Source organism: Propithecus coquereli, unplaced genomic scaffold, assembly GCF_000956105.1.
Source record: "Propithecus coquereli isolate 6110/MARCELLA unplaced genomic scaffold, Pcoq_1.0 Scaffold84, whole genome shotgun sequence".
Taxonomy (NCBI): Eukaryota; Metazoa; Chordata; class Mammalia; order Primates; family Indriidae; genus Propithecus; species Propithecus coquereli.
In genome coordinates, this window is record NW_012154618.1 from 3867416 (window position 1) to 3893873 (window position 26458).

General features: G+C 37.9%; 2 protein-coding genes across 3 annotated transcripts in view; one reads left to right on the plus strand and one right to left on the minus strand.

Moving 5' to 3' along the window:
• VTI1A (vesicle transport through interaction with t-SNAREs 1A) overlaps positions 1-16464 on the minus strand; it is a 415426-nt gene extending 398962 nt beyond the window's left edge. The window contains exons 1-3 of the mRNA XM_012663894.1: positions 16193-16464; positions 5076-5134; positions 873-983 (exon numbers count right to left, since the gene is read on the minus strand). Coding sequence (XP_012519348.1) covers positions 873-983; positions 5076-5134; positions 16193-16286 — 264 coding nt within the window. The 5' untranslated portion in view covers positions 16287-16464. The remainder of the gene's footprint in view (positions 1-872; positions 984-5075; positions 5135-16192) is intronic.
• Positions 16465-16712: 248 nt separating this feature from the next.
• ZDHHC6 (zinc finger, DHHC-type containing 6) overlaps positions 16713-26458 on the plus strand; it is a 17313-nt gene continuing 7567 nt past the window's right edge. The window contains exons 1-6 of one of the 2 annotated variants that reach the window (XM_012663896.1): positions 16713-16886; positions 17969-18443; positions 20025-20116; positions 21592-21751; positions 23442-23603; positions 25535-25588. In XM_012663896.1, the coding sequence (XP_012519350.1) occupies positions 18177-18443; positions 20025-20116; positions 21592-21751; positions 23442-23603; positions 25535-25588 (735 nt within the window). In that variant the 5' untranslated portion in view covers positions 16713-16886; positions 17969-18176. Of the gene's footprint in view, positions 16949-17968; positions 18444-20024; positions 20117-21591; positions 21752-23441; positions 23604-25534; positions 25589-26458 lie in introns of both variants that reach the window. The other variant, XM_012663895.1, reaches the window with a different exon arrangement.

The window sequence follows — 26458 nt, forward strand, 5'->3', positions numbered from 1 at the left end:
AACATGGATGTGCAAATCTCTCCTCAAGACTCTGTTTTTAATTCTTTTGGATATATAACCAGAAGTAGAATTGCTCAGCTGTATATTTTCCACTCCTATTAATTTCTAATAACTAACAACTTTAACATTGTGCCTTTAAATTTATATTCTTAAATTTGCTATAAAGTGAATAGAGTTGAAAGCTGGATACACTGGAAAAGAAAGCTAAATATTCTCATGGGCAATCAGTTGAAGGAATTTCATATAAATTATTAATTGAAAGTAGTTCTTTTTATCTTTTTGGGGGGAAGGGCATAATATATCCTCTTGAGACCCTAATGAAATCTACAGAGCTCAGTTAAGGAAAAAACACACATAGAAACATGCTTCCAACATATAGATTGGACTTCTAGGAGATTCATGAGCCCCTGAGTCTAGAGGCTGCAAACATAAAAGCCTCTTTACATTGGTAAATAACTAAAGATGACTGTAAACTCCATGTGGGAGCTATATTTTATATTCTTTTTACAATAAAACCTGGGCTGCATCTTAAAGGCTGAAAATCCTGTAAGGCCAGAAACTTGGTTTCAAAATTCTAATAAATTCCAATACCAATGCCAATAAATATTATTCAGACTCAAAGGACCACATGATTTGAATCTATTTGTGAGTGATGAATCCAATGTACCTTAAATTCCATCATTAGCTATTTCTATAACCATTTTTAGATCCCCAATTCATAAACATTGGAAGCTGTTGCTTATCTCTTACACGAGCCCCTAAAGACTATGCATTTAGTGTTGATTGAGCTGTGAGGAGGAAACAATAAAAAACGTAAGTGAAAATTCAGTTTAAAAATCAGGAAACATGACAAAAGATGAAATCTGACTCACAAAATCTGTTTCAAGTTTTCCCATTTCTTGCTTGTAGCTTCTCATTCTGTTGCTATACATTCCTCGACTTTGGGGTGGTATCTCTCGGACTTCCAGATCCATCTGTTCAAGCTAGAAGGGAAAGAAAAATGTGATTTAAACCATATGTTTATTCTTTATTTGACCAAATGTTCAGAGCTGAAAGGATTTAATTCCAATTCCTTATTTTATAGCTGAGGAACCAGGCTCAGGGTACTAAATGTACCAGGTTGAGGAATCAGACCCAGGGTGCTGAATGATTAAATAACATTAGAACTACTTTTGTGCCTAATTTTGTAAGCCCAAGTGCTTACTTAGTCGAGAATTTCTTTTAAAACATATGCATTAATCCAAACATTCGCAATAATTTTGATTTCAATATCCTTGGAATAGCCCATCATTCAGTCCAACCTGGTCTTATCTTCTGACCATGAACCTCCAGAACTGTGGGAAGATAAACTCAGCCATTATTTCCTGTGGTTAATCCATGAAACATCAGCCCAGCCTTAGTCATTTGATGTAAGTTCTTACGGAAAGTATTTTCTAACTAGGAAAATCCCATAACAACCAACATGTGATCTCAACCTCCAGCCTAACTCCTGACACTTTATAACCATGTTGATATAAAGTTAAATGGATATAGTAATATGCTAAATTACACACAGTTCACTAAAATCACAGCAGGGCACTTTTTTTTTTTTAACAACCTATCATCACATAACACTTTGGATACAACCTGTGGGAACTTAATGGGTGGTAATGCAGAGATACCATAATGGCTCAGAACACAGGCTTTGGAGTCAGACTCCTACATTCACATCACAGGCTCCACGACTTACTGGTCATGGAAACTTAAGCAGGTTTCTTAACATCTCTGTGCCTTATTTTTCCTCATTTCTAAAATAGTATCTCTTTCCGAATGCAGCTGTGAAAATTAAATGTCTTAATTCCTATAATGTTCTTAGAATACTATCTCTTGCTTGGTAATCACTAGATTAATGCTAACTATAGTAATGATGATTACTAATGATGAAAAAGAAATACAGCAAGCACTACACAAAGTACCAGAAATAGCTACTTGTACTTGGCATTAAAAAATAAAAAGCAGTAACAACAACAAATTGGCCAGGCCATGTTTGATAAAATCACATGCAAAAATGTTGCCATGTGTTCTACCTTTTAAAGCAATCTAATGAAATTATTTCCATGAGTAGTATAGGCTTATTACTAATAAAATTCTTATTATTCAGTAATTGACACTTAATAACTATAGTAGGATATAGATAAACCAGACAATCACATTTTAATTAACAGGCCTCAATTTTTATAAAGACAAAAAATTTTAATTAGCCTTGATTTAAATAATAATCATTTAAATTACTGACATGTTTCAACATAAATGTGAGGTACCAACAAATTAAATCGTCACTTAGCAAGGTAATTATTTAAAGCACCTCTCTGAAATCATCAAGTACTTCACTCTAACAGGGTGAACAGGATCATCTAGAAAAATAATTACAAAAGTTCATGTATATAAATTAAAATCTGAGAGTTGGCCAGGTGCACCTGTAATCCCAGTGCTTTGGGAGGCCAAGGTGGGAGGATCGCTTGAGCCCAGGAGTTGTAGGTTGCAGTGAGAATGATCATGCCACTGCACTCCAGCCTGGGCGACAGAGCAAGACACTGTCTCTTAAAAAAAAAATCTGAGAGCTAAGTATATTTATTTTTGTTTAAGGCATTTTACATGGACATAAAACTAAATTAAAAGTAGGTAGGAAAGAAAAAGGAAACACACAACAAGCACTTAAAATGCAATCAGGAATAAAGCTAATACGCACTTGTTCTATGTTGTCACAACATTTATATGGCCGACATAGATGGAAGACAAAATAATTACAAGATGTGCAGTGTCCAGGAGATTAATACAAACCAATTGTTTAGCAGAAACACAATTAATCCTAACAGTCAAAAAAAAAGAAGTTTTTCCCCCGGGATCCTCATCAAAAGGACAGTATGTAATATAACAAACAGTGTCCTTAATAAGGATGTCATTAGAATAAAGTAAATCAGCTTTCTGGTCATTTTAAACAAATAGACACATATATCTTGGACAAAACTCTTTATATTAGTAAATAACTGAAGATAACTATAAACTCCATGAGGGAGTTATATTTTATATTCTTTTTACAGTAAAACCTTGGCTATCAGGAGACCAGCTTTCTAACATCGTCACTCAAACAGAACATCTCCAGAAGAAGGCAACCAAATAAACCAAAACAGATTTTGACAGCAAAAAAGCTGCTCCTGAGAACTCAGCAACAAAACAAGGTCAACTCAAGATCCAAAGAACTGACCAGTTGTACTATTTACAAGTATCCCGCGAACCAGGTGAAAGAAGTGTACTGAGTGGCTACACTGGCATGTAAAAGTCAGTCTTTTTTACATGAAGGCCAGGAAGCATGAGAAAGCAGTTGCACAGAAAAAGAAAAGAAAGTAAGGAGAAAAGTATTTAAAAACCAAAACAACTTTCAAAAGACAGGCAAACATTAGACACCCTGGAGATTAAAGGTAAAGCTGCCACCGTAGAGACAGTGAAAGCAGCAAGTAGAGACCAGAGTGGACCTTACAGGGTATGGAGCACATCAGACATCCTGATGGCCAGAAAAGAACCAGTGACAGAGAAGCTCCAAGCCTCAGCACTGAAGACACAGAGGAAATGTCTACTGTGCGATGGGGAACAACTACCACCTGCTCTTTAATACCCCTGCAAAGCAGCAGCCCTCATGTATGGTCTTGCTAACAAATATTACTAAGTCAAATAAGCCTGGGAAATGCTACAGTCTCTAGTTGCTCTCTGTGGTCCTTTCTTGGAGAGTCATGTCTTTTAGTCTACTTAAGGGTTCAAGAAGGTTCCATAGAAAACCACCAAAAATGACCCCAACCCCCTACTCTGTTTAAGCTATAGTTTCCCAGACTTGTCCAAACAGGTAATATCAGTTAACAGAAACACAGTTTGGGAAACTGTCCTAAGGATATCAGTAAGTAGTACTGAAGGAATACCAAGTAATACCCTTCCGTAGTTAGAAAAGAAACACACTCATTTAAGGCCACAATGCACAGTAACAAGTACAGTCATACTTGTTAATACTTGGCTTTTAAAAGCAAAAATTAGAACACGATACTTTTTAGTACTTTTTTGCTCCCTAATTTATGAATTTATTTATATAAAAAAGGGGTGGATGAGCTAGAGCTCTGGGTTTAGCATATCCAGATACAAATCTTTACTCCACTACTTAACAGGGTATGGGACCTCAAACAAGTTACTAAATCTTTCTAAACCCCAGTTTCCCCATCTGCAAAACAGGGTAAAAGCAGTGCTGGGAATCACTCCACCAAGGTTCTTTCATGCTCCTACATGTCTTGTTGAGTATGCCAAGAATGCCAAGTCCTGAGCACTCTGCCTAAGCCATTTCACAGGGTTGTATTTGCAGGGAGCAACCTTGCAGAAGGAAATAATGTATGACTCTTTGACAAAGAACAGCCTTGCTTTCAGGCTGCGATAAAGTGGCACATTTCCCAGGCTCTCTGTTCCACTCCTATAAGGTATTCTACTATTTTTGTAAGCATACACCCAGGCCCACCTGCATCACTACTATGGAAATTGAGACTCAGGGAACTGATAGAACCAGGCTGACACTCTGGCAGTTGCTTTTGCCGTGAGTAATAAAAGTCTTCTTTCTCTGACTTAGGAGTCTCATGTCTTCTATAAGCATCCATGAAACTATGGTAAGATCACTTGTTAGCTTGCATGTAGGGGAAAAATATAAGATCCTTTATAGTTTCTGACAAATAATACTTGTCCCACAGGACATTTGAGAAAATTAAATATTATAAAGCAAGTAATATGCTTAACCCAGTATCTGGTACCCAGTATACCTTTATCCAACATTAGCTATTTATAGGTATTATGAATGAATAATAGAGGTAAACAATGAATCACCTTTATTAAAAATAAAAGCCCAAGAAGCTATTAAATTCTCAATTTAAAAACTGATAAATTCTGAATTGCAAAATACTAATCAGTAATGTTTCAAATTTCCACAGTGTATAAAATAGGCTAGAGGAAGGCATTAGCTTGAATGGCTCTGGTTGCATGTAAAAATACCTTAGTAAGTCTGTACATACCAGTTCTTTTGCTTCTTCAAGCTGTTTCTCCACATTTGCAACCATCTGTTTCTTCTCATCTGAAACAAACAATAATATCAAGAAATTGCAAAGGATATGAATAAATTTAATATTTAAAAACCTCTATTTTTATATACTTTTGTCCTTTCTGGTCAATCAGATTAGAGAATAAGGCAAAAGACCCTATCATTCTTTGGTGGATTAGAAACCACTTCAAGCCATCGATTCTAGGCTATCTGGAAATACGCAACCCTAAAGAGTACCTAATTATTAAGAAATGCTATACATTTTTAAGAGAGACTAAAAATTATTTGTTCTTTAGGAGAGACTATGTCAACAATAGCAGATTTAGTGGTGGCATGAGTTGTAACTTTAATAAATAGGGAATAACTGATTTATTAGTGAAATTTTAAAGACAAATACAAAACATTTCCTAAAACTAGGCAAGAATTTATAAGCCTTAAGAAACTTGTGTTTTCAGTAGCATTAAAAATCGAGTGTAATGGAAGAAATATTTGAAGTCAGGACTACTGATTCCAAACCCAAAGACACTATTTTACTAGTTATGGGATCCTGGGCAAGAAATATTTCTTTCTGAGACTTAGTCTATATTCTCCAAAATGGAAATAAAAAATATCTCCTGGATTATTTTTAGCTCAAATAAGCTTGATGCAAGTGAAATTACTTTTAAATTGTAAAGTGCTAAGTCTGTATGTGGTTTATTTAAACTCTATTGGAATCAAGTTATAACCCAACTGTAATCCCCTTCTCTAGGACAGGTATGTCCTGGCAGATAATTTCAGAAAACTTTCCCATATCCTCATTTCAAATCAATCCACCCATCTGTTCACTTACCCCAACTAAGTCATGTACCAATCAAACTTATTGAATATTTATGGTTTTGTCTGCCTAGCACCTTTCTCTTCTTAGGCAAAAGCCCCCACTCTTTGAAGACCCTCTTTCCGCAATAAGCAGGGCAATGGAAAATGCTATCTCCTTATATGACCCTGCCTCTTTGGTCACAGTGAGTTGGCAAATGATGGGCATCTCATCCTAGCTGGACTAATCTTAGTAGCTCAATCCTTCTGGCCACACTGGTCTGGGGGACATGGAGTAAGATAGGTATATGACCCAAGGAGACCAATCAAAGCTCTAGAGCAAGAGGAAAGTCTTTTCCTCTCTCCTGGTAATGAGAACGTGAGCCTAGAAGCTGTTGGCATCCGTTGGACTAGCTCCAAAAAGAAAGCAAGTTTGCCGTGGTTGAAAGTGAAGACTGCATTTAAAAGAAACAAAGCTGGCTGGTGGCTCAGGCCTATAAACCCAGCACTTTGGAAGGCTGGGAGGATCACTTGAGCCCAGGGGTTTGAGACCAGCCTGGGCAACATAGCAAGATCCTGTCTCTACTAAAGAATATAAATAATAATAACCACATTAAAAGAAACAAAGCTGACAGATAGAGAAATAGATATAGTTAGTTACTAGTTCTAAATAACTGAAATGGCTTGACTTTATAAAACTTGACTTTATCACAGTTTGGTTTCTTGAGCCAAAAAAAATTATTTTTCTTTATTTAAAATCGGGTTTATGTCATATGGAACCTAATGAGACTAACAGAACAGACTAGAAAAGCCACATAGCTTGAAATGGGTACAATACCTAACTAGTTGACCAGTCCTTTAGAAGGATAGTCAATCATAAGTGGGAATCTTTAGTAGAAATTATTATTTTACTGGAATAATAATTAGATTCTGCTAACCCCAAACCCTTCCCTTTGTTACCCTCAAATTGAGCGGAGGGGCTGTCATATAAGGTATTGTGTGTATACTCTAAATATTTCTCCCTAAGAAAAATAAACATTTGAAATTAGAATTCAGCTTAATTTCCCTTCCTTGAAAAGGCTAAATCTATATATGGCCAAATTAAAACTTTAATATATGATCCCAAATTTATTTGTTTCTGGCACATTTCAATCCTTCTAACATCTCCCTACAGTTATACTAGAATAGTACTGTATTTTTCTGATAGAGTAGAATGCAAAATGAGACAAGCCCATTTTGGATCAAGAGTGAGATTGTGTATTTACTTATCAGAAGGAACATCTTGTTTTCTTTAAGGTATTAAGTCCTTAGGAAAATCCATGCCATGGACCTCCAGGACTAATATGCATCAGTTTTTTCATTAACAAAACAAAACAAAACAAAGAAGGAAACCTCCTTTGACTTGCATTGCCCTTTGCTAATATCCCTCTCCTTTCGTCCACAGCCAATTTTCTTCAAAGCAAGAGTAGACTGTGTTTGCCTTCCTCATCTCCCATCCACTCCCTGTGAGCGAGCTCCTGCCTTCACTATTCCTCTGGAAATGACTCTCCCTAAGATTAATAAGCTTTCCTTTGCCCAAACTAATAGACATTCTTTGGTCCTATTTTTATTTAATCTTGTGACTTCTGATACTTTGCTCCTCCCATCTGGTAACTCTCTCCTCTCCTGGCTTCCATGACACACTGATTTGTGATTTGTGATTTTTGACTCTCCTAAACATTCACTCCCATCTCCATGTCCTCTGCTGGGCACTGCATTTTTCAGCCCATCTTTTAACTGTTGGTGTTCCTTAGAGTTCAGTCCTTGTTTTTCTTCTTTTATGACTATTGTCTATGTCTCTGGGTAATTTCATGCATTTTTAAACTATCATATTATGTATTTATGATCCTAAATCTTCATCTCTAACCTGTTATATTTCCAGGACCTTTAATCCCAAATGCTTATGCACATCTCTACCAAGACCACCTGGCAAATTGCTATTTAAAACTCTCTTCAGAAATCACTACTCCTTTAAAGCCTTTCCTAACCCAACAAAAGAGTTAATCACTTTCTCTTACATAAAACACCTATAACTGTTACATAATCCTAATTATTTATCTCTCATATGAACAGGTCTGATTAACCTTTCATCTTGGGAGCTCTGGGAAGACAGGAGCCAAGCCTTAATCATCTTTGTAGTCCTATGCCAGCACTGAGCCTGGCACATACAATCAGTTCTCGAAAAACAATGGTCAATTAAATAAATAATGAAGGACAAGATAAGAATTTACAAAAGAAGCTACGTTACTAACCACCTTGGTTTTGCTGTCTCCATGTCTGCCCCTCCCCCATTTATTCCTCCTAAAATTTGGCTTCTTTTGGATCACTTGAGCCTAGCAGTCAAGGCTTGCCACATTCCAGACCCAAGCAGTCTTTCCAACTTTATTTCCAACTACGAGTTTGCCACTATGTACTCTACATACTAACTACATAGACTGTTCATTACTACCCAAACAAATCTCGTTTTCTTCTCTAAATCTTTATTAAGCTACCATTTAGGGTTCTTTGGTTGAATGCAATAGAAGTGATTCTGGCTAACGTAAGCCAAAAAAGAGAATTTATTAGAATAACGTGGGGTGACTCACAGAGTTGATGAGAAAAAAAATGAGCCACCTAGCTTGGGAAACACAGTATCAGGAGTGGCTCAGGGCACCAAGGAAGCAAGAACTCACCGACAGCCTCTACTAAAGAAGAGTGTTAAGCAGTTCTAACATTTTCTCTCCCTGGTTCACTCTGATCAAAATTCAAATTCCTGGCAAAAATTCTACAAATGTCCTCATTTGGGTAACATGTTTACCTCTTGACCTGAAGAAGGTACGGCAGCTTGTCAGTTCCACCAAGACTTAAGTAACGGGGTTTAAGTAGTTCCTCAATGGAAAATTGAGGTGCTGATATCCAAAGATACAATGGAGGATTCTGGGTGCAACAGATGTCCACTGTGCCCATTTATTGCAACCTCTTATAATATTGTCTTTCCCCATTTCTTTCTGTCCAAACCCCACCTATCTGTCCAGGAAAGCTCCTGAGATGTGACCTTATCTCCTTTGAATTCCTCTTTGCTCTGCTCTAGGGGGCCTGATAATCATTAGAAATTAGGTTCTGTAGTCTCCTTTTCAGCCTCATCTCCAGCTCTTTGAAGGCAGAGACCACTCTTGATACATTTTTGTCCCACCTTGTATTTAGCACAGAGAGGCGTATCTGGTAGGGGTCACTACGTACTTACTGAATGAATTGATCAGGCTTAGCATTCAGTAAAATATTTTTAACACACAGAGAAATTGAAGAAAAGAAAAACTCTATCAATGAGGACTGGGGCAAATCTTCCTACCTGAAATGACAAGTTTCCCTTCATGAAAAAAATAATTCAGTTGGAATAGAGGTGGAGTAATACAAGTAGATCATTTTTTCATAAAATCCATTTCATCAGGGTGCTGTCAAAAATAATGATGGAACTGAGACAATTTTTGATTGGTGCTTACAGTGTTCTTCATATTTTTAAGAAGACAAGAATTTGAAAAGTCATGATTTAGGAGGAAAGAATGAAGAAGGAAGGAGAGAAGGAAGGAAGAAAGGAAAGTAAGAAGGAAGGAAGGACAGATTGAATTAGATTCCCTTGGAAATACCTACCAACACTAAGTTGTGGTAACCTGGCAGCATTCCCATGTAATTCCCAAGAATTTCATTCTGACCACCCCGAAGACATCCACTTTACAAATGGCATGTTCCTAGGATTCAGACTTTTGTAACCAACAGCTATGACTATTGTGCATGACATTCCGTCTTTAACATTATCATAGTCAATCCTTAAAACAATCCTTTGGAGATACTATGATTATCCCATTCTCAGGCAGGTAAACAAATTCAGAGAGATTAAATTATTTCTCCAAAGTTAAACAACTAATAAATGACAGAACTGGTATTTCAGCAGGGTCTGTTGTGAACTGAGCTCTTAACTTCTATGTGTACTATTTATATTGTACTACATAAACAAACTCCCCAATTTTTGTTGCATGTAGGCTTGATAAGTGCTGATATACACATAAGTCTTAGCATAGTATGATCTTTTCTTGCCTACTCAATATTTACAGAAGTGCTTAGTGCCGACATATACACAAATCTTTGCATAGTACAATTCTTTCTCAATATTTACAGAAGTACTTAGCACTGAACACACCCAATAAAATACAGTGAAAGTGTCAGGCCTCACTTGAATTCAGTTGCTGGTGCCTGTCACTGTACAATGTAGGCATTTTAAAATAAAACTAGCTGTAGAAATTATGTACATACTAAGAAGTATGGAATGAAACCATTAACAGAGGAACATAGAATTTAAAAATTGATATGATACTGATGCTATACTGTGTAACATGGCATACAATGGTTAATGTTAAAGCCATTCTAGAATGATTCATGTGATAATGGATTAGAGCTGGAGATACCAGTATGAACTCATGTTTAACTTACTATATATAAATGGTTACATATACAAGTACTTATAGATATGTTTTTATATATGGGTTAATATATATACATGAATTTCCTTGCTCTGTCAGCCGAGAGGTACCAGAAGCAACGACACCCCAGTAGCAACAAGCACACCTAGTTAGTGTCCAGATCTTGGTTTCTAATTCCCTTCTTCAATTAAAGGAAACAGTACTCCTTGGAGAAATGGCTGATTCTAGGACTGAAATAGGAAATATACAAGATGGTCCTGGAGTATCTTATAGTACCAGAAAGTAAGAAAATGCTAAAAAAAAAAAAAGAAACCCACAATGACACAATGATGGGGATATGTCAAAAGGACAGAAGCCAACTGAAAAAGCTCTCAGTTGTCAAAGCTGGAACAATATGAACAAACTAAACAAAGCAGTACTGCAATATAACACAACGGATAAAATAAATATGCATGAATCCATACTAATATAAAAGACTAAGTAAAGAAATGAAGAATAGAGAATTCTCTCTCATATAGATAATTCCAAATAATTTATATAGATACTCACCTTCAAGAAGGTAGAGCATAACTTCCCACTTTCTTAAGTGTAGGCTATGCATATGATTTTCTTCCAAACAATATGGAAAAGCAAGGAAAAGAGGAACTTTACAGTGGAGAAACTGACAAACACTACCTCAGCCAGGTGATTAAAGTTAACATCAGTAGTAATAAGTCATGTTGAGGCCAGGTGCAGTGGCTCATGCCTGTAATCCTAGCACTCTGGGAGGCCGAGGCGGGCGGATTGTTTTGAGCTCAGGAGTTCGAGACCAGCCTGAGCAAGAGCGAGACCCCGTCTCTACTAAAATTAGAAAGAAATTAATCGGACAACTAAAAATATATAGAAAAAATTAGCCGGGCATGGTAGCACATGCCTGTAGTCCCAGCTACTCGGGAGGCTGAGGCAGAAGGATAGCTTCAGCCCAAAAGTTTGAGGTTGCTGTGAGCTAGGATGACGCCACGGCACTCTAGCCCAGGCAACACAGTGAGACTCTGTCTCAAAAAAAAAAAAAAAAAAAAGTCACGTTGACAGTATGTGCTCTTGATCTGATGTGATGAAAATGGTGCTTCACCTCTGTGGTCTTCTTCCTCATAATCTATAACTCTAGTTTAATGAGAAAAACATGGAGCAAATCCCAATGGAGGGAGTACTCTAGATAGAAAATATCTGACCAGTACTCTTCTAATAAAGAACAAAGACAGTCTAAGAAACTGTCACAGCCAAGAAGAGCCTAAGGAGCCATGACTACTAAATGTTTTGTAGTATCCTGGTTTGGATCCTGGACTAGTAAAAGGACATTAGGTAAAAAATTTAAAAATTTTTTTAAAAACCAAGGAAATCTGTATAAAGCATGGACTTTAGTTAATAACAATGTATCAATACAGGCTCACTAGCTGTAACAAATGTTCCATATTAATGTAAGATGCTAATAATAGGGGAAAACGGGCATGGGGTATATAGGGATTCTCTGCACTCTGTGATTTTTCTATAAAGTTCAGACTGTTCTAAAATAAAAAGTTTATTTAAAAAAATGAAGCCATTACTTAGGTTGACTAAGTTGTTGAAGGGAGGGAGGTCCCTTCAACAATATATATATATATACACACACACACACATACAACATAAAGTATATAGATCTATAAGTATACATATATATATACACACATTTAAATGTGTGTATATTATTCAAAGATGAATAAAACTCCGCAAATGCTCAAATTTTTAATAAGATATAACTGGGCTATCTGTAACAGCTGAAGGCTATTTTTCCCATATGCTCAGCTGAAAAAGTTGGACGTTGCCCAGCAGTTCAAGAAGCTGAATGTGAGGTAGCCACAGGGCAAACTGTGGTGGCAGTGAGTTCCTCAGTTAGGACTGGCTGGCACCATCCCTCCAACTATAACTCTCTAGAGCAACCGAACTACAAAAGTAACTTTAAATCTTCTAGTATCTGCATTTTAAGAAGTAACAAGTGAAATTAGTTTTAATAATGTTTTAAGTTTTAATAATATTTAACCCAATATATCCAAAATATAATTTCTCAATGTGGCAATAGCCACATTTCAAGTGCTCAATAGCTACATGCAGACAGTACAGCTCTAGAGCCATATATATTTTAAGCAAACCACAGTATTCGCAACAAAAGTAGACTCTTCTGAATTTTTTCACTACAACCACCTTGCAAAGGCAAGAAAGGATCACAGGACAATGTTTACGGCTTCATTCATACATGGCTAAATCTAGGTGGTATAAGAGACAATCCTCCAGGGCTCGGCACAGCTAATCCAGTGGACTTGATCATTTTCCTTCAGAAAGGACACCCACCTTGCCCCACACCATGCTCACTTCTCTCCTCTGATTCCCTCCTTGATATCCTGCGTTCAAAGCCCAATTCCAATTTCATATCCAAAAATCCCTGATTGCCCCCCTCCTTTGAAATGTAGGTACTCAGCAAGAGAAATTCACCTAACTCTAGGCACAGAAAGGAAGAATTGAAGTTCAAGGTTTCCTTAAGAGTTCAATTAATATGACAAAGTCTGAAGAGCTGGGTTCCTGGCTAATCCTATCAGCTATTATCTTCAGAGCAGCAGCAGCAGTATCACTACTAGCTAGTTTATCATGCACTTTCTCTGAGTATGAACTGTGCCAGCGTGTTACGTGTTTTATTTCATTTGATTTTTGCAACACTGTAAGGTTGAAACTCTTACCCTCATTCTGCAGATGGAGGAGGCAGGCTAGAGAGGCCAAGAAATTTGCCCACGATTGCACATTTAGTAAGTAGCAGAAATGGGACTCTAAACAGATCTAATACCATGTCTGAGTCTGAACTGCTTTGCCATAATACTTTCTTGGTACATTTCTGACTATAGCCACAAAGTGATAGGATTCACAACAGACCATTCGTCTCTCTGTGAATTGTGAGGTAAGCAACTAATTGCAATAAAACTCGCTTTGTTTAAGATCCTTCAGGAAGCCTGCTTGATATAATGGAACCTCTGCACCAGTGGAAAGCATCCCCCACTTAGGAACTCAGTCAGTAAAAGGAACTTCACAATAGAGTATTAGTTGTGGTTTCTGCTCATCCATCTTCCTGACTTTGCCACAAAACAATAATCATTAAAAATCAATTTTCAAATATAGTGCCATAAGAATAGTAATTAAGGGACTCACCCATCTCAACAGTCCAATTACTAAAATTAGTTAAGATTCAACACTTTAGTCTAAGAGCAAAATCTTTTTATTGTTATAACATATCACAGAGCAATCAAATTTCTTTCTTAAAATAAAGTTTTAAAATGTTCAATCTTTCCTATTCTCTTGGGAAGTAACATTTTAATACATCAAACATGCACAGCAGAGAGTAAAGTTCATTTGACTAGATCTACTCACTCTACTTCAATTTCAATAAGTTAATATGGTGGGGAATAAACTGCTCTGGCTGGAAAGTTTGCTCCAATTTTTAACCTTCTTAACTCAAGTAAATCACAGTTTATCTTCTCTGGGTCAATTTTAGCTGAACACCACAACCACTTAAGATGCTCAGTGAGAGATATAATTACTTTTAATCATATTATTTTTGCCATGGTTGTATTTCTGTTAATCCACAGACATACATCTGAAATTCATAACTACATGGACATACTTTTTCATCTTTTTCTATTTATCAATTAGAAATAGATTATAAATGGAGCAAGCACAAGTCATTATTAAGAGGGAAACCACTGTACTTTTAAGTGTTACAACTATTCATTTAATTATCCAAATCAGTAAGCATTTTTCCAATGCCAGCAACGCTGTCTTCTTTCAATTATAACATAGCTGCTGTGTTTGGGCCTTATATTATACTACAGCTAAGGAGAGGCATGACTTTATTTTTAAGGTCCTTAATTCAAAGGTTTTCTTCTATGTGTTAAGAATTGTTATATTAAAATATAATGGCAAGAAAAACTCAACTGTAACAAAATCTGTTTTCTTTGGAAACAGTTTTTACAACTTTGCACCCAGGGATAACTTTGTTACTTTGTAAAACAGCTTCCCAATACAAAAGCTATTAGCCCAAACAAAGAAAAGTTTCCACTGGCAAAACAATTAAAAGTATAAATGAGCAAAAATCCAATTTAAACCACAAGTCCTGATATTCTGAGGCTCTGGGACTCAATTCAAAGGAATTAGTTTCCAATAACAATGACAACAAAAATCAAGATGATCTTGGGCAGTGGAGAAAAGCAGAACTGAAGAGGTGAGGTGATGTATCGTGAAGTGATGAGGCCATCAGCCACTTGAGCCACAAAAATCTCTGAGGCAGCAGAGCTCGGTGGTATATGCTACCTTGGTTCTCTCCTCTTGTTCCCTTACTTGGACTCATTAACCTCTTTAAGACATCATCCACCTCCTCCAGAACTAACTGGGACTTCAGGAGATGAGTGGGGTGTAAGTTCAGAGATCCTGGCTTCAAGCAAATATCCCTATTAACAGAAAATAGGTGAGGGGAAGAAAAACAAAGAAATAAAGAAAGAAAATTATTTTTAAACATTTAAGTTTTGGGGGAAGTAAGGGAAAGGGAAAGAGGAATGACAATTTAGGTCCAGGAGAAATTATTGCTGGCACCAAGGACTTGACTGACAAGGTGGGAAAGTGAGGTTGCCCACCAGTCCACAGAACAATGAGCACCCCCTTTTCTGTACTTTATACCCCAGACCTAAGGTAGGGCCAAGTCTAGCAGCCAGATGATGGTTCAATTTCCCTAAGTAAGCAAAAAGTAAAAATCTTATCCATAACTAATTACTCAAATTAAATCTGTACTTACAGAATGACAAATCCTGAAACACCTTACAAACAGAAGCCACAAAATATCATATTTATATTCAACTGTTCAATCACTTAAACATTTTTCTGAGACCCTAGTAAGCCAAGGGATTCAGAGACACAGCTCCTACCTCCACATAGTTGACTGACAGTATAGAATGGAAAGTAAGATGTGCTTAAACACAAAAATAAACAAACAAAAACATTTCCAAATAGGATATGTAAAATTTTTAGTGCAAATAATTATCCTGTACCAAGTTTTACATAAAATTGGGTTATAAATCCCCAAGAAAGACAAGAAACAAGAAATAAGGGTGGGAGTGTGAAAAATACTAATGGTAACAGCAGCTAACACACAAGAAAGGGCTTTACATATATTGTATCATTTTATATCATTTAATCTTCACAACAACCCTATGAGAGAGGTACAATTTCCCCATTCACCAAGAAGGGAAGTTGAGAGAGGTCAAGAAACTTGCTTAAGGGGCATAACTTCTAAGTGACAGAGTTGGGATTTGAATCCAGGCACCCTAGCTCTTAACTCCATTTTGCTGCATATAATAACAAGAACATTATTACCAACACAACAAAGCTGCTATATATTGCAGACCCGTAATCTACGTACTTTCATTCATTTTTTTTGAATACACACATCTCTATATTTTACAAATGGAAAAATTACAATTCAGAGAAACATCCTCAAGGTTATACAAGTTACAAGGAGATGGAGTTAAGATTCAAACCCAGATGGCTCAGATTCCGAAGGCTCTTTTGACTCCACCCCACAACCAAACTTGCACTCTTTACCCTCAACAAAGTCAAGCCCCGTCCCTCCGGGAGACCGCCAACACCACCCACTCCTGCCTCGCGCCTCAGAGACACACTCGTTCAGACCGCGTTCCACAGCCCCCAGCCTCACCGCTCCCCGGACCACCCCGCCCGGCAGGGGCAAGGTTCTCACCAGGCGGGAGTCGGGGGACCCTCGCAATCTTGCTGGTGATCTCTGCAGTGAGCACCGCGAAGTCCTGTTCATAGCCTTCGAAGTCGGACGACATGGCTGCTGCGGAGTGACTGTCGGGGGTCAGAGCCTAGGTCAGGGCAGGGGCCTCGTGAGCGGGGCCGGGGGCCGCGTCTCAGGGAACCCTGGAAGTGCCCTCGAGAGCAGAGCGGAGAACCGGGGACAGCTCCCAGCCCATTCGCTTCCTGGTTGTTCGTCGCAATCTCGGTCCTCCGGAAATTGGGCTGCGAGCGCTTTTTATTTTCCGCTCAGGCTTCAAGATTAAGCAGTTCGCTAAGGAAAAACGGCTCAATTCGTGCCCCTGCAAAAGCCTCCAAAATCATACGAGTTCTCTGGGATCACTGAACCAATTTTCCCCCCTGTGTGTTCTGGGAAACGGCTCCGGCTCCCCAAGCTACAGGTCACAGAAGCTTGCTTCCCGAGGAAAGTTTGATGAGGAAACCTCCCGGAAGTGGCTGTGACGGAGACTGCTCAGGGTGCCTGAGCGGGAGAGTAGCAGCGAGGGCGCTGGCGGAGAGACGCACCGGCCGTGGCAGGCCCCGCATTCCAGCCTCCCGCAACCAGGATTTGCTTTCCGCTTGCCCTGGACTGAGGTTTCCAAGACGGAGTCATCCCAGGAGGAGAAAATCTGTTCCGGGTGAGCCCAGGCCGCCCCGGATATGCGATGGCTGAGGAGCGGGCGCCAGGGACCAGACTGAGGTGGGAGTTGAGGCAGGGAAGTAGCCACGATTTTGGCGGTCTTCCTCACCAGAGTGGGGTCACAGTCTCCGGAATGTTGAGACCAACCCTGATTGCCAGGATGTTTCTTCCCTGAGTGAGGATTTACTTTTAAACGCTCTGCTCCATAACACGGGCGGGAAACTGAGGCACAAGGCAGCGGGCATCTGTTGCGTGGGAACGTCTATTATCCATGTATCTCAGATCCTCAGTCAGAAATACCCTACAAATCTTCCCCGCGCTCGCTGTCCTGCCTTCCCGCTCCCTCGCTCCCGGAGGCACTTCCTTTTCTTCTTCTTTTTTTTTTCCCCCCCAGCCCCCTCAAATCTTATTCATGTTCTTTCTCCTACACTCTTTTAGTCATGATTTCACTCACACCCCGTCTCCCTCCTTCTCCTTTTCTCCTCCCCTCCTTTCCTTGCTTTCTTTGTTTTCACTCTCGCTTCTTTACTTTTGCCCCAAATAAACTGTTATGTTAACGTTTAGGGGGCAACTGCAGGCAAATGGCGTAGACCATGTCTGACTCATGCTTGGCTTAACTCAAGAGACTTCCTAAGAGGCAGTTTGAAACTCCTTAAAGCGAGTTCGATGACTTGGCTTCTATTTTGGGTTCAGCTGTTGCTTGTGACCTTGGTCTAATCGCTTAGCCTCTCTAAGTCAATTTCTGTTCTGTGAAGAAGGAAGCTGGATTAGAATCAACTCCAAAGCTCTGATTCCCAGCTCTAAAATTCTTTGTCTTCTCAAACCAATCACGAAGTGTTGGACAGTTGAGCTGAGGAGGAAAGATAAAAAACAACTATTTTGGAATCATATATCCAGTTTACATGCCATTCAAACTTTAAGTGTATTTTGGAACAATCAAAAGTAATTCTTTGACGTTCAACAAAACGCTCATCCCAAAGTAATGCACTTGTGAGATGCTTTTGTTTAGGTGCTTGTTGAAGTTAACAAATACAGCATATAATAAAGTTTTTTACTGAACTTTCTCATTTTTTTTTTTAGGTTGTTTCAAAGCAAGATACTGGATTCTTCTAGTTAAGGGTTTTTGAGTGCTTACCAGTGAAAAATGGCATAATCTGCATTAACATTTGACAACTTGAAGGCATGACAATTAAAGAACACACATGGACTTGTGGCACATGGAAATGTGTGCACAGAAAAAGGAAATCTGTAACTATTTAAAAGTAGGAAGGCGTTCTTCCTCTCCAAAATGGGTACATTCTGCTCAGTTATCAAGTTTGAAAATCTCCAAGAATTAAAGAGACTGTGTCACTGGGGTCCCATCATAGCCCTTGGTGTTATAGCAATATGTTCTACGATGGCCATGATTGACTCTGTGTTGTGGTATTGGCCCTTACATACAACTGGAGGAAGTGTGAATTTCATCATGTTGATAAATTGGACTGTCATGATTCTTTATAATTACTTCAATGCAATGTTTGTCGGTCCTGGATTTGTCCCTCTGGGGTGGAAACCGGTAAGAAAAAGATTCCCTAAGACAATGAACTCTAATAATAATCCTATATTTAGTTTTTGCCTTATCTACTAACCATTACTATCAAATACAGCCTACTCTTTACCTGGTAAAGACTGTGTATTATTCTAATCACTGATCATTTATGCTCAGAGCATTTATGTCATGTCTGTTTGAAAATACTGATCCAAATTAGTGCTTTCCAGAGCAATTTCATTGAATATTTACCTTGCATTAAAAAAAAAAAAAAAAAAAAAGTGAGGTTTAGGGTGGGTCCCTGGCCAAAATTTAGGAAACACCGTTTATCACATACAATGTATCTTTAGCTCTAGGGTCTTTTTTCATGTACATTAACATTTCTCAGAACTGAGAAAAATACTTTAGAAACTGCTGGTTTAAGTCATAAAGTTTTAAAATCATTGCAGTTAAAATATAACATTGGGAAGTATAGTATGAATCAATTTATGGCTTCTTAAAAATTGTTAGAAAGTTTATGCTTATGAATGTCCATGTTTCCTCCTGAGGGACATCACCTGGTAGCTTGTTAGAAATGCAGAATCTTGGACTCTACTCCAGATCTACTTAATTAGAATCTTTATTTTATCAAAGTCCCCAGATGATTTTTAGGTATGTTAAAGTTTGAGAAACACTGGTATGTATGGTGTGCTATGTACTATTCAAAATGAGTACAGAGATGGGTAAGATACCATTCATATTCTGAAAAAGCTTATAACTTAGGAATGAAACCAATGCACTTGTGCAAATAACTGGAGTGTGGTGAGTGCTGTCGAAGTTAAAAGAACTGAGCATTTATAGCTGGGGACCTAAGGGAGGAGTGGGAATTTCCACAGGACATGAAGAAGAGGGCGTTTCAGGTTGAGAGAATGGTAGGAGCACGTGTTCGGAAATAGTGGACAGCGTTGTGTCCACTGCGACTGGAAAAACGATTATGTAGTGCAGAGAAAGCTGAAACAAAGGCAAATCACGGAAGGTCTTGAATATATGAGAAACTGTTGGACTATAGGGAGTTGTTGTAGGTTTTCAAGCAGAGTTCTGACATAGAGTTGTTATGGGAATATTATTTTGATAACACACGCTTTGGATTGGAGAGAAACTACAGTAAAGGAAACTAGTTAAGAAGTAATTAAAATGTCCCCAGAAGGGGGGAGTGACAGTGATAATATCAAGGAGGAGGCAGATTTCAGAAAGAGTATCAACTCATTCTTGAATTCCCACTCTTAAAATACTTGCCAAGTTGTCAACTACCTTTTTCCGAACTCCTCCCATTCTAGTAAGATTTGGGGTAGTAGGACCAACTAGTGACAATGGATTTGGGTGGGAATGAGGAAGAGAAATTAAAAATGACTTCTAGGTAATTGGAAGAACAATGCTGTTCTTACCAGAAATTTGTTATTTAAAAATATTTTGGCTCAAATAAATGGACTAGAGATGCAGGTAAGATTCCATCCTTCCCTATCTCCCATAAAAGAAAATCATACCATAGGAAGGCATTTATTTATAAATTCTGACTTATTATTTGGGTTCAGGTATCTCATGTATTTTTGTTCCTATTTTGCTGCCAAGGAAAATTCTCAGGATACCATGTATCTCCAGTATTGTAAAGTCTGCCAAGCATACAAGGCACCACGTTCACATCACTGCAGAAAGTGTAACAGGTACCTGTCTTTCTTGCTGTTCATTGGAGGCTGTTCAACTTGTTACTGGGCTTTTTTTGTTGTTGTTCCTTTTGCTTCATAAATCCTAGTTTTATTCTCTGCAATGTTGCCTCTCTATAAAAAATATTGTCAAAATACTTGTGTCCATAATCTTCACTTTACACTAAATTATCAATCCAGATAATAAATAAATTTCATTCTTTTTTGTTATAAATGAAAATATTTTTCTAGAAAATTACAGATTTACTTTGCCTTTTGTCCTGCAAGAGCAGGGTATAAAGTTGTACCTTCAGTTTGTTTGCTATATCAGGATTAGTTGTGTTTGTCAACTGTAATCTTGACTCACTTTGAATTTGTTGTGTCTAAATAATAAAGGAGACCTGCTTTTCCCATTACTTATGGACAAACATTTATACTTCATACAAATCTAATAAATGAATCCAGGTGCCCATTATCACAAGTGTTTTAATATCAAAAGCTTAATGGGAAGAAAACTGAATCACTATTTAAAAATTTGAAATAAGCTAGGACCTTTTTTAGTGAACAGCTATATCACTGAGTAATAAGAAATTTAGAGAACCATCGAAGGCAAATAAAGTTTGATGTGAGGCCAGGACATTTTCTTCTAGCAAAAATAAGGAACAGAAGCACAATAAGACTTTGCTTATTATACCACATCTTTTATTCTGGAGTTAGCTTGCTTAGTTCAGAGATTTCATATCTAAAGGATACTATGAAAACTGGAAGGAAGGAAGTTACAAGTGTTAGTTTGGGCCCATCAACTCCAATGGAGATTTATCAGTGATTTTGTTGAGTCTCTATTGTAGTTCACTCTAGTTACTACATTTCCACCCTAGAGGAAAACCAGAGAACCATGATTTCTTTATATTGAGTCTCTAATTTCTTTAAACAAATACACTTGTAGCTGACATGTTTTCCTCAGATGCTATTACAAAGCCTGCCCTTTCTTGTGCTGTTTAGAATTTGAAAGGAGTCACTGTTCATAATTGTTTAAAAGCTCATAAAGATTTTTCTTTTTGTTCCATGAAGTGTAATTCCCCTATGACTCACGGACATGCTGGATTCCTGTTTGCTTGATCTTTTTTTTTTTTGAGGCAGAGTCTTACTCTGTTGCCTGGGCTAAAGTACCATGCATCAACCTAGCTCACAGCAACCTCAAGTTCTTGGGCTCAAGCGATCCTCCTGCCTCAGCCTCCTGAGTAGTTGGGACCACAAGAGAGCACCACCACACCCGACTAATTTTTTCTATTTTTTAGTAGAGACGGAATCTCGCTTTTGCTCAGGCTGGTCTCTAACTCTTGACCTCAAGCGATCCTCCCACCTCAGCCTTCCAGAGTGCTAAGATTATAGGAGTAAGCCACTGTGCCTGGCCTTGCTTGATCTTTTGAAGACCAAAGTTATTTAAAGTAGACAGGATTCTCTACCTCATGTTTCATGTAAATTTTTCTTGTTAGATGTGTGATGAAGATGGACCATCACTGTCCTTGGATCAACAACTGTTGTGGTTACCAAAATCATGCTTCGTTCACACTGTTTCTCCTTTTAGCACCACTGGGTTGTATCCATGCTGCTTTCATTTTTGTTATGACTATGTACACACAGCTTTATAATCGGGTAAGTAAAAATGTTTGTTATGAAATCATTCATGCCAGACTAAATGGTTGTTATCAAAATTATTTAAGAGGTTCCTTTTGGAAATAAGCTTTCTGTGATTTAGGTGGGGAAACAGAACTTTGCTTACTGTTATGTGGGTTCCTTTTTAAAAAACATTAAAACTTAATCTTTAAGATGAGGAAAGATTATTTTGTGCTGAAATCTTAACCTTACATGCTCTAGTGGAAGTTGATAATTATTTGAGTACTGTGTATGTAATTTATTAAACTTCAGACTTAATAGTTATGGTAAGAATAGTGAGAGGAAAAAAAGAGCAAAGAGAAAAAGACAACATTGGCCGGGCGCGGTGGCTCACGCCTGTAATCCTAGCACTCTGGGAAGCCGAGACGGGCGGATTGTTTGAGCTCAGGAGTTCGAGACCAGCCTGGGCAAGAGCAAGACCCCGTCTCTACCAAAAATAGAAAGAAATTAATTGGACAGCTAAAAATATATAGAAAAAATTAGCCGGGCATGGTGGCGCATGCCTGTAGTCCCAGCTACTCGGGAGGCTGAGGCAGAAGGATCGCTAGAGCCCAGGAGTTTGAGGTTCCTGTGAGCTAGGCTGACGCCATGGCACTCACTCTAGCCAGGGCAACAAAGTGAGACTCTGTCTCAAAAAAGAAAAAGACAACACTGGTGCTTTCTGTTTTCATCCAGTTCTTGTGGCAAGTTGTAGTCTTTTGTTTGTTTCTGACTCCAGTGCCCTGGAAGGTACCTTGTGGGACAGATGCACACCCGAAAATATAAATAGATTAAACCAGATCGAGTTGATTTATGGGCAAGTGGTCATGAAATAAAGTTCAGGGGTCACAAATTACACCCCTTAAAGAGGCCTGGAAAGTAAACGAGGGACACAGGCCTGATGGGACTGTGACAAACTGCCACATACCAATCCTTCATGGAGAGCACAACCCACATTTGATCATGCAGTTTGTGGTGTGTGGGAATCTTAGCCTGGTGATGTTAGAGCTTTCAGTTTTTTAAGAAAAATATGAAAATCTGGATGTTTATGTGAATTCTTCTGATTTTCAAATGTTGGCAACTAACTTTGAGTATTTTAAAACATTGTGCAGTCCAGGCAGTACACATCTATCTACAGGCCATATTTTGCCTACATTTGGTTAATAACCAATGGATGTGAAACATAAGGGCAGAAACAACTGAATTCTAGGCTGTACTTGTTGCTATGGAAGAATACTATAAATACAGAATAGCAAGAAGATGGGAAACACGGTTACAGTTTAGACTGATGTCTATTTTTTTTATTAATTTATTATTCCAGGGTTTTGTGAGGGTACAAACATTATAGTTACACTTTATGTCTTTGCCTCACCCAAATGTGGTCTAGTGTTCTTTCTGCATATTGATGTTTGTGGGGTCTACCTGACATTTTATGAGGAAACAAAGAAATAAAAGTAATGTTTGAGAAAACTAAGAATGATACAATGCACATCACTATGAGCTCAAGCCACAGTGTTAATTAAAAACAGCTATGTTTGCTTTATTTGCTTTGGCCACAGTGTCAAGTTGTCATCATTTTTTTTTTTTAAATTGTCATCTTTTTGATCAAGTTGTTTTAAATGTTACAGTACAGTCCGACCAGTTACCACAACCAAGTATTTTGAATGAGTGCTTTTGTCGTTGTTGATAGCTCTCCTTTGGGTGGAACACAGTAAAGATTGATATGAGTGCAGCCCGGAGAGATCCTGTTCCAATTGTTCCGTTTGGATTAGCTGCATTTGCTGCCACCTTGTTTGCCTTGGGATTAGCTTTAGGAACAACCATAGCTGTTGGGATGTTGTTTTTTATCCAGGTAGGTTTCTTGGTTACCTCTAGCTAAAAGTTGTCAAGTTGTTGGGACTGATTATAATGAGAAAGAGATAAAGACTGATGTTAAGCATGCTGTTTGAAATGGAAATTACATTTGGCTATTCATTAGGTAACTAATTTAATCTTCTCCGTATTCGTCAGATCGTTTTGAAGTAATTTTGCCAGAATTTCTAGGTAATTGATTTAATTTTTAAAATGTTAACTTGGAGTTATGTAGTACTTTATAGTTGAGAAAGCTCTTCTCACCTTTATAGTCTTATCTATCATGACCTTTATACCAACCCCAGCTGTAGGGTTGGAGTATAGTAGAGGAGTATCACTATTTTCCTTTTCTTACAGATGAATAATTAATTCTCAAAAAGGTTAAATGTCTTACCAAAGTACCTTTTCATATACTTAGTTTACTAATTATTACATAATTATTAATGTTATCTTAGTGTACATTTAATTATGATGGTAATCATAATAATATAGCTAACATTCATTGAGCACTTTAGGTTCAAGGCACTGTTTTAGGCACTTTAGATGCATTAGCTCAGTGGTCCCCAACCTTTTTGGCACCAGGGACTGCTTTCATGGAAGAAAATTTTTCTATGGACTGGGGGTTGGGGGTGGGGTGTTGTAGGTCGGGCGTGGGGGAAGGGTGGTGGTGCAGAGCTCAGGCAGAGATGTGCAGCCTGGTTCCTAACAGGCCACAGACTAGTACTGGGCCGTAGCCCCTGGGGGTTGGGGACCACAGTATTAGCTCATTTAATCTCCATAGCAATCCTATGATTTAGATGCTATTTAATGCCTAGTCTGTGATGAATCACTCTGCTAATTTCTGAAGCTACAATACAGAAAATAAAGAGGTTACTGCCCTTAGGGAACTGACAACTAATAGTAAACAATTAACTAATACAGGGCCATACATACATCATAGATCTACGGACAAACTGCTATGAGAACACAAAGTAGGAGGACCTGGCTCTGAAGGGACCAAGAACAGTTCTTATGCCTTACTGCATTCATGTAATTAATTTATTCGTTCATCGAAGGCCTGCTGTGTGCTACATATTGTGCTAGGCCCTTAGAATATGATGAAGACTCCTAGTCCAGGGATGTTTTTACCGTGCCACACTGAAGGCACAGCCAGACTTTAAGGGAATGTAAAAACTCTTTTAGAATTAGAAATGCTGGGCCTGAGGGCCCTGCAACACTCAACCCATTTTGAGTTCTTAGTTTTAAAATAAGCTGATTATGTTTATACTTCATATTTTCTACTAGCCTGGGACCAAATTCTTTGAAATTTTTTCCTCAGATGCCTCTAATTACAATCATATTAGAAATAAACTAAGATCTGGCAGAATCATATTAGAAATAAACTAAGATCTAGGAGTGTAAAAATCTCTATGTGGAATTGGTCATATCTAGGAAAATTGAATAATAAAGATGAATACATTTGATTTTTTAGCAAGCAGAACATTGAGGTTGATTGAAATGAGTCACTGTTGCTTGTCATAAATAGATAACCACAAATTTAAAGTTAATTAAAAATAGCAATAAAAGATTTTAATAGCAAAATACACTTAAATACTGATTTAATGGATTTATCAATTTTTAGTAATACTCTGAAAGCCTTGCCCAGAAGATAACACTTAAGACATGAATTTTGATTAAAATACTAGATTCAGATTTGATTATGGGTAGGTCCGATCATTTTTATTGAGAGGCATAGTAGTGTAGTAGGTAAAAACAAAGACTTTAGAGTCAAATGCACCACATATTAACTGTGTTACCTAACCTCTGTCATCCTTGGTATCTTTGTCTGTGGAATGGAGTAATAAAAGCTATCTCATAGGGTTACTACAAATATTATGATCTTAAATGAACCAAAGTCACACTATTAAATTTTACTGTCTATTTAATTTCCAGATGAAAATAATTCTCAGAAATAAAACATCTATTGAATCATGGATTGAAGAGAAGGTAAATTTTAGTAATTGTTTCCTCAATATTAACAAAGTACTGATTAATTAATAGACCAGATTATCTAATAAGTACCTACAAGTGAAAACTTGGCTGCCAAATGGCTTCCCTAAGTCTTTTGCATGCCACATACCAGCGAATATAGGAAACATTTGATTCATTCCTGCTTTAATACAGCTCCCACAGAAGTATCCTTATCATACACCCTGAGTGGCTGAAGAAGCATAAGCCACACATGAAACCATCTGGCCATTATTTCTCAGACTAGAGGTGGCCTGTTTAGAAAGGAACTTCCATGCTACTAAGGTGCCATCAAGTTTTTCTTAGTGTTTCAGACATTAGATAAGACTCATAACATTTAGCTTGTCACAGACCTCACAACCTCCAATAAGTAGTTCACGCTGTGAAGTGTGGTTTTAATTTTAATTTGTGATTTTAATGCAAAACACATATCTAGCTACCCTGCTTCCTGCTTAAAACTTCTCAGAGAATCCCCATCACTGTAGCAGGGGTTGAAACTCATATGCCTGCACTGTCCAGGCAGATGACCTAAACGAGGAGAGCAGCCTGTACACCAAAGCACTGCCTGCCAGAACACACTGATTGTTGCCACAGGGGAATATTCACCCAGTATTGTGAGAGCTTCTAATTTTTTTCCTAGAAAATTTAGAGACCTAGATTTCTGTGAGTTCTCCTCTCAGTTTTTAAATGTTAGCAAGCAATTCAAATTACAAACAAAAAACCTTTGTGAGCAAAATAAAACACATTTATAGGACATAAATTTAGCCCCCTCCCAGCCAGTTTGTGAACTTTAATTTACAGGAGCTGTTTTCCAACTTTTTGGTCCCAGGACCCTTTTACTTGCTAAGG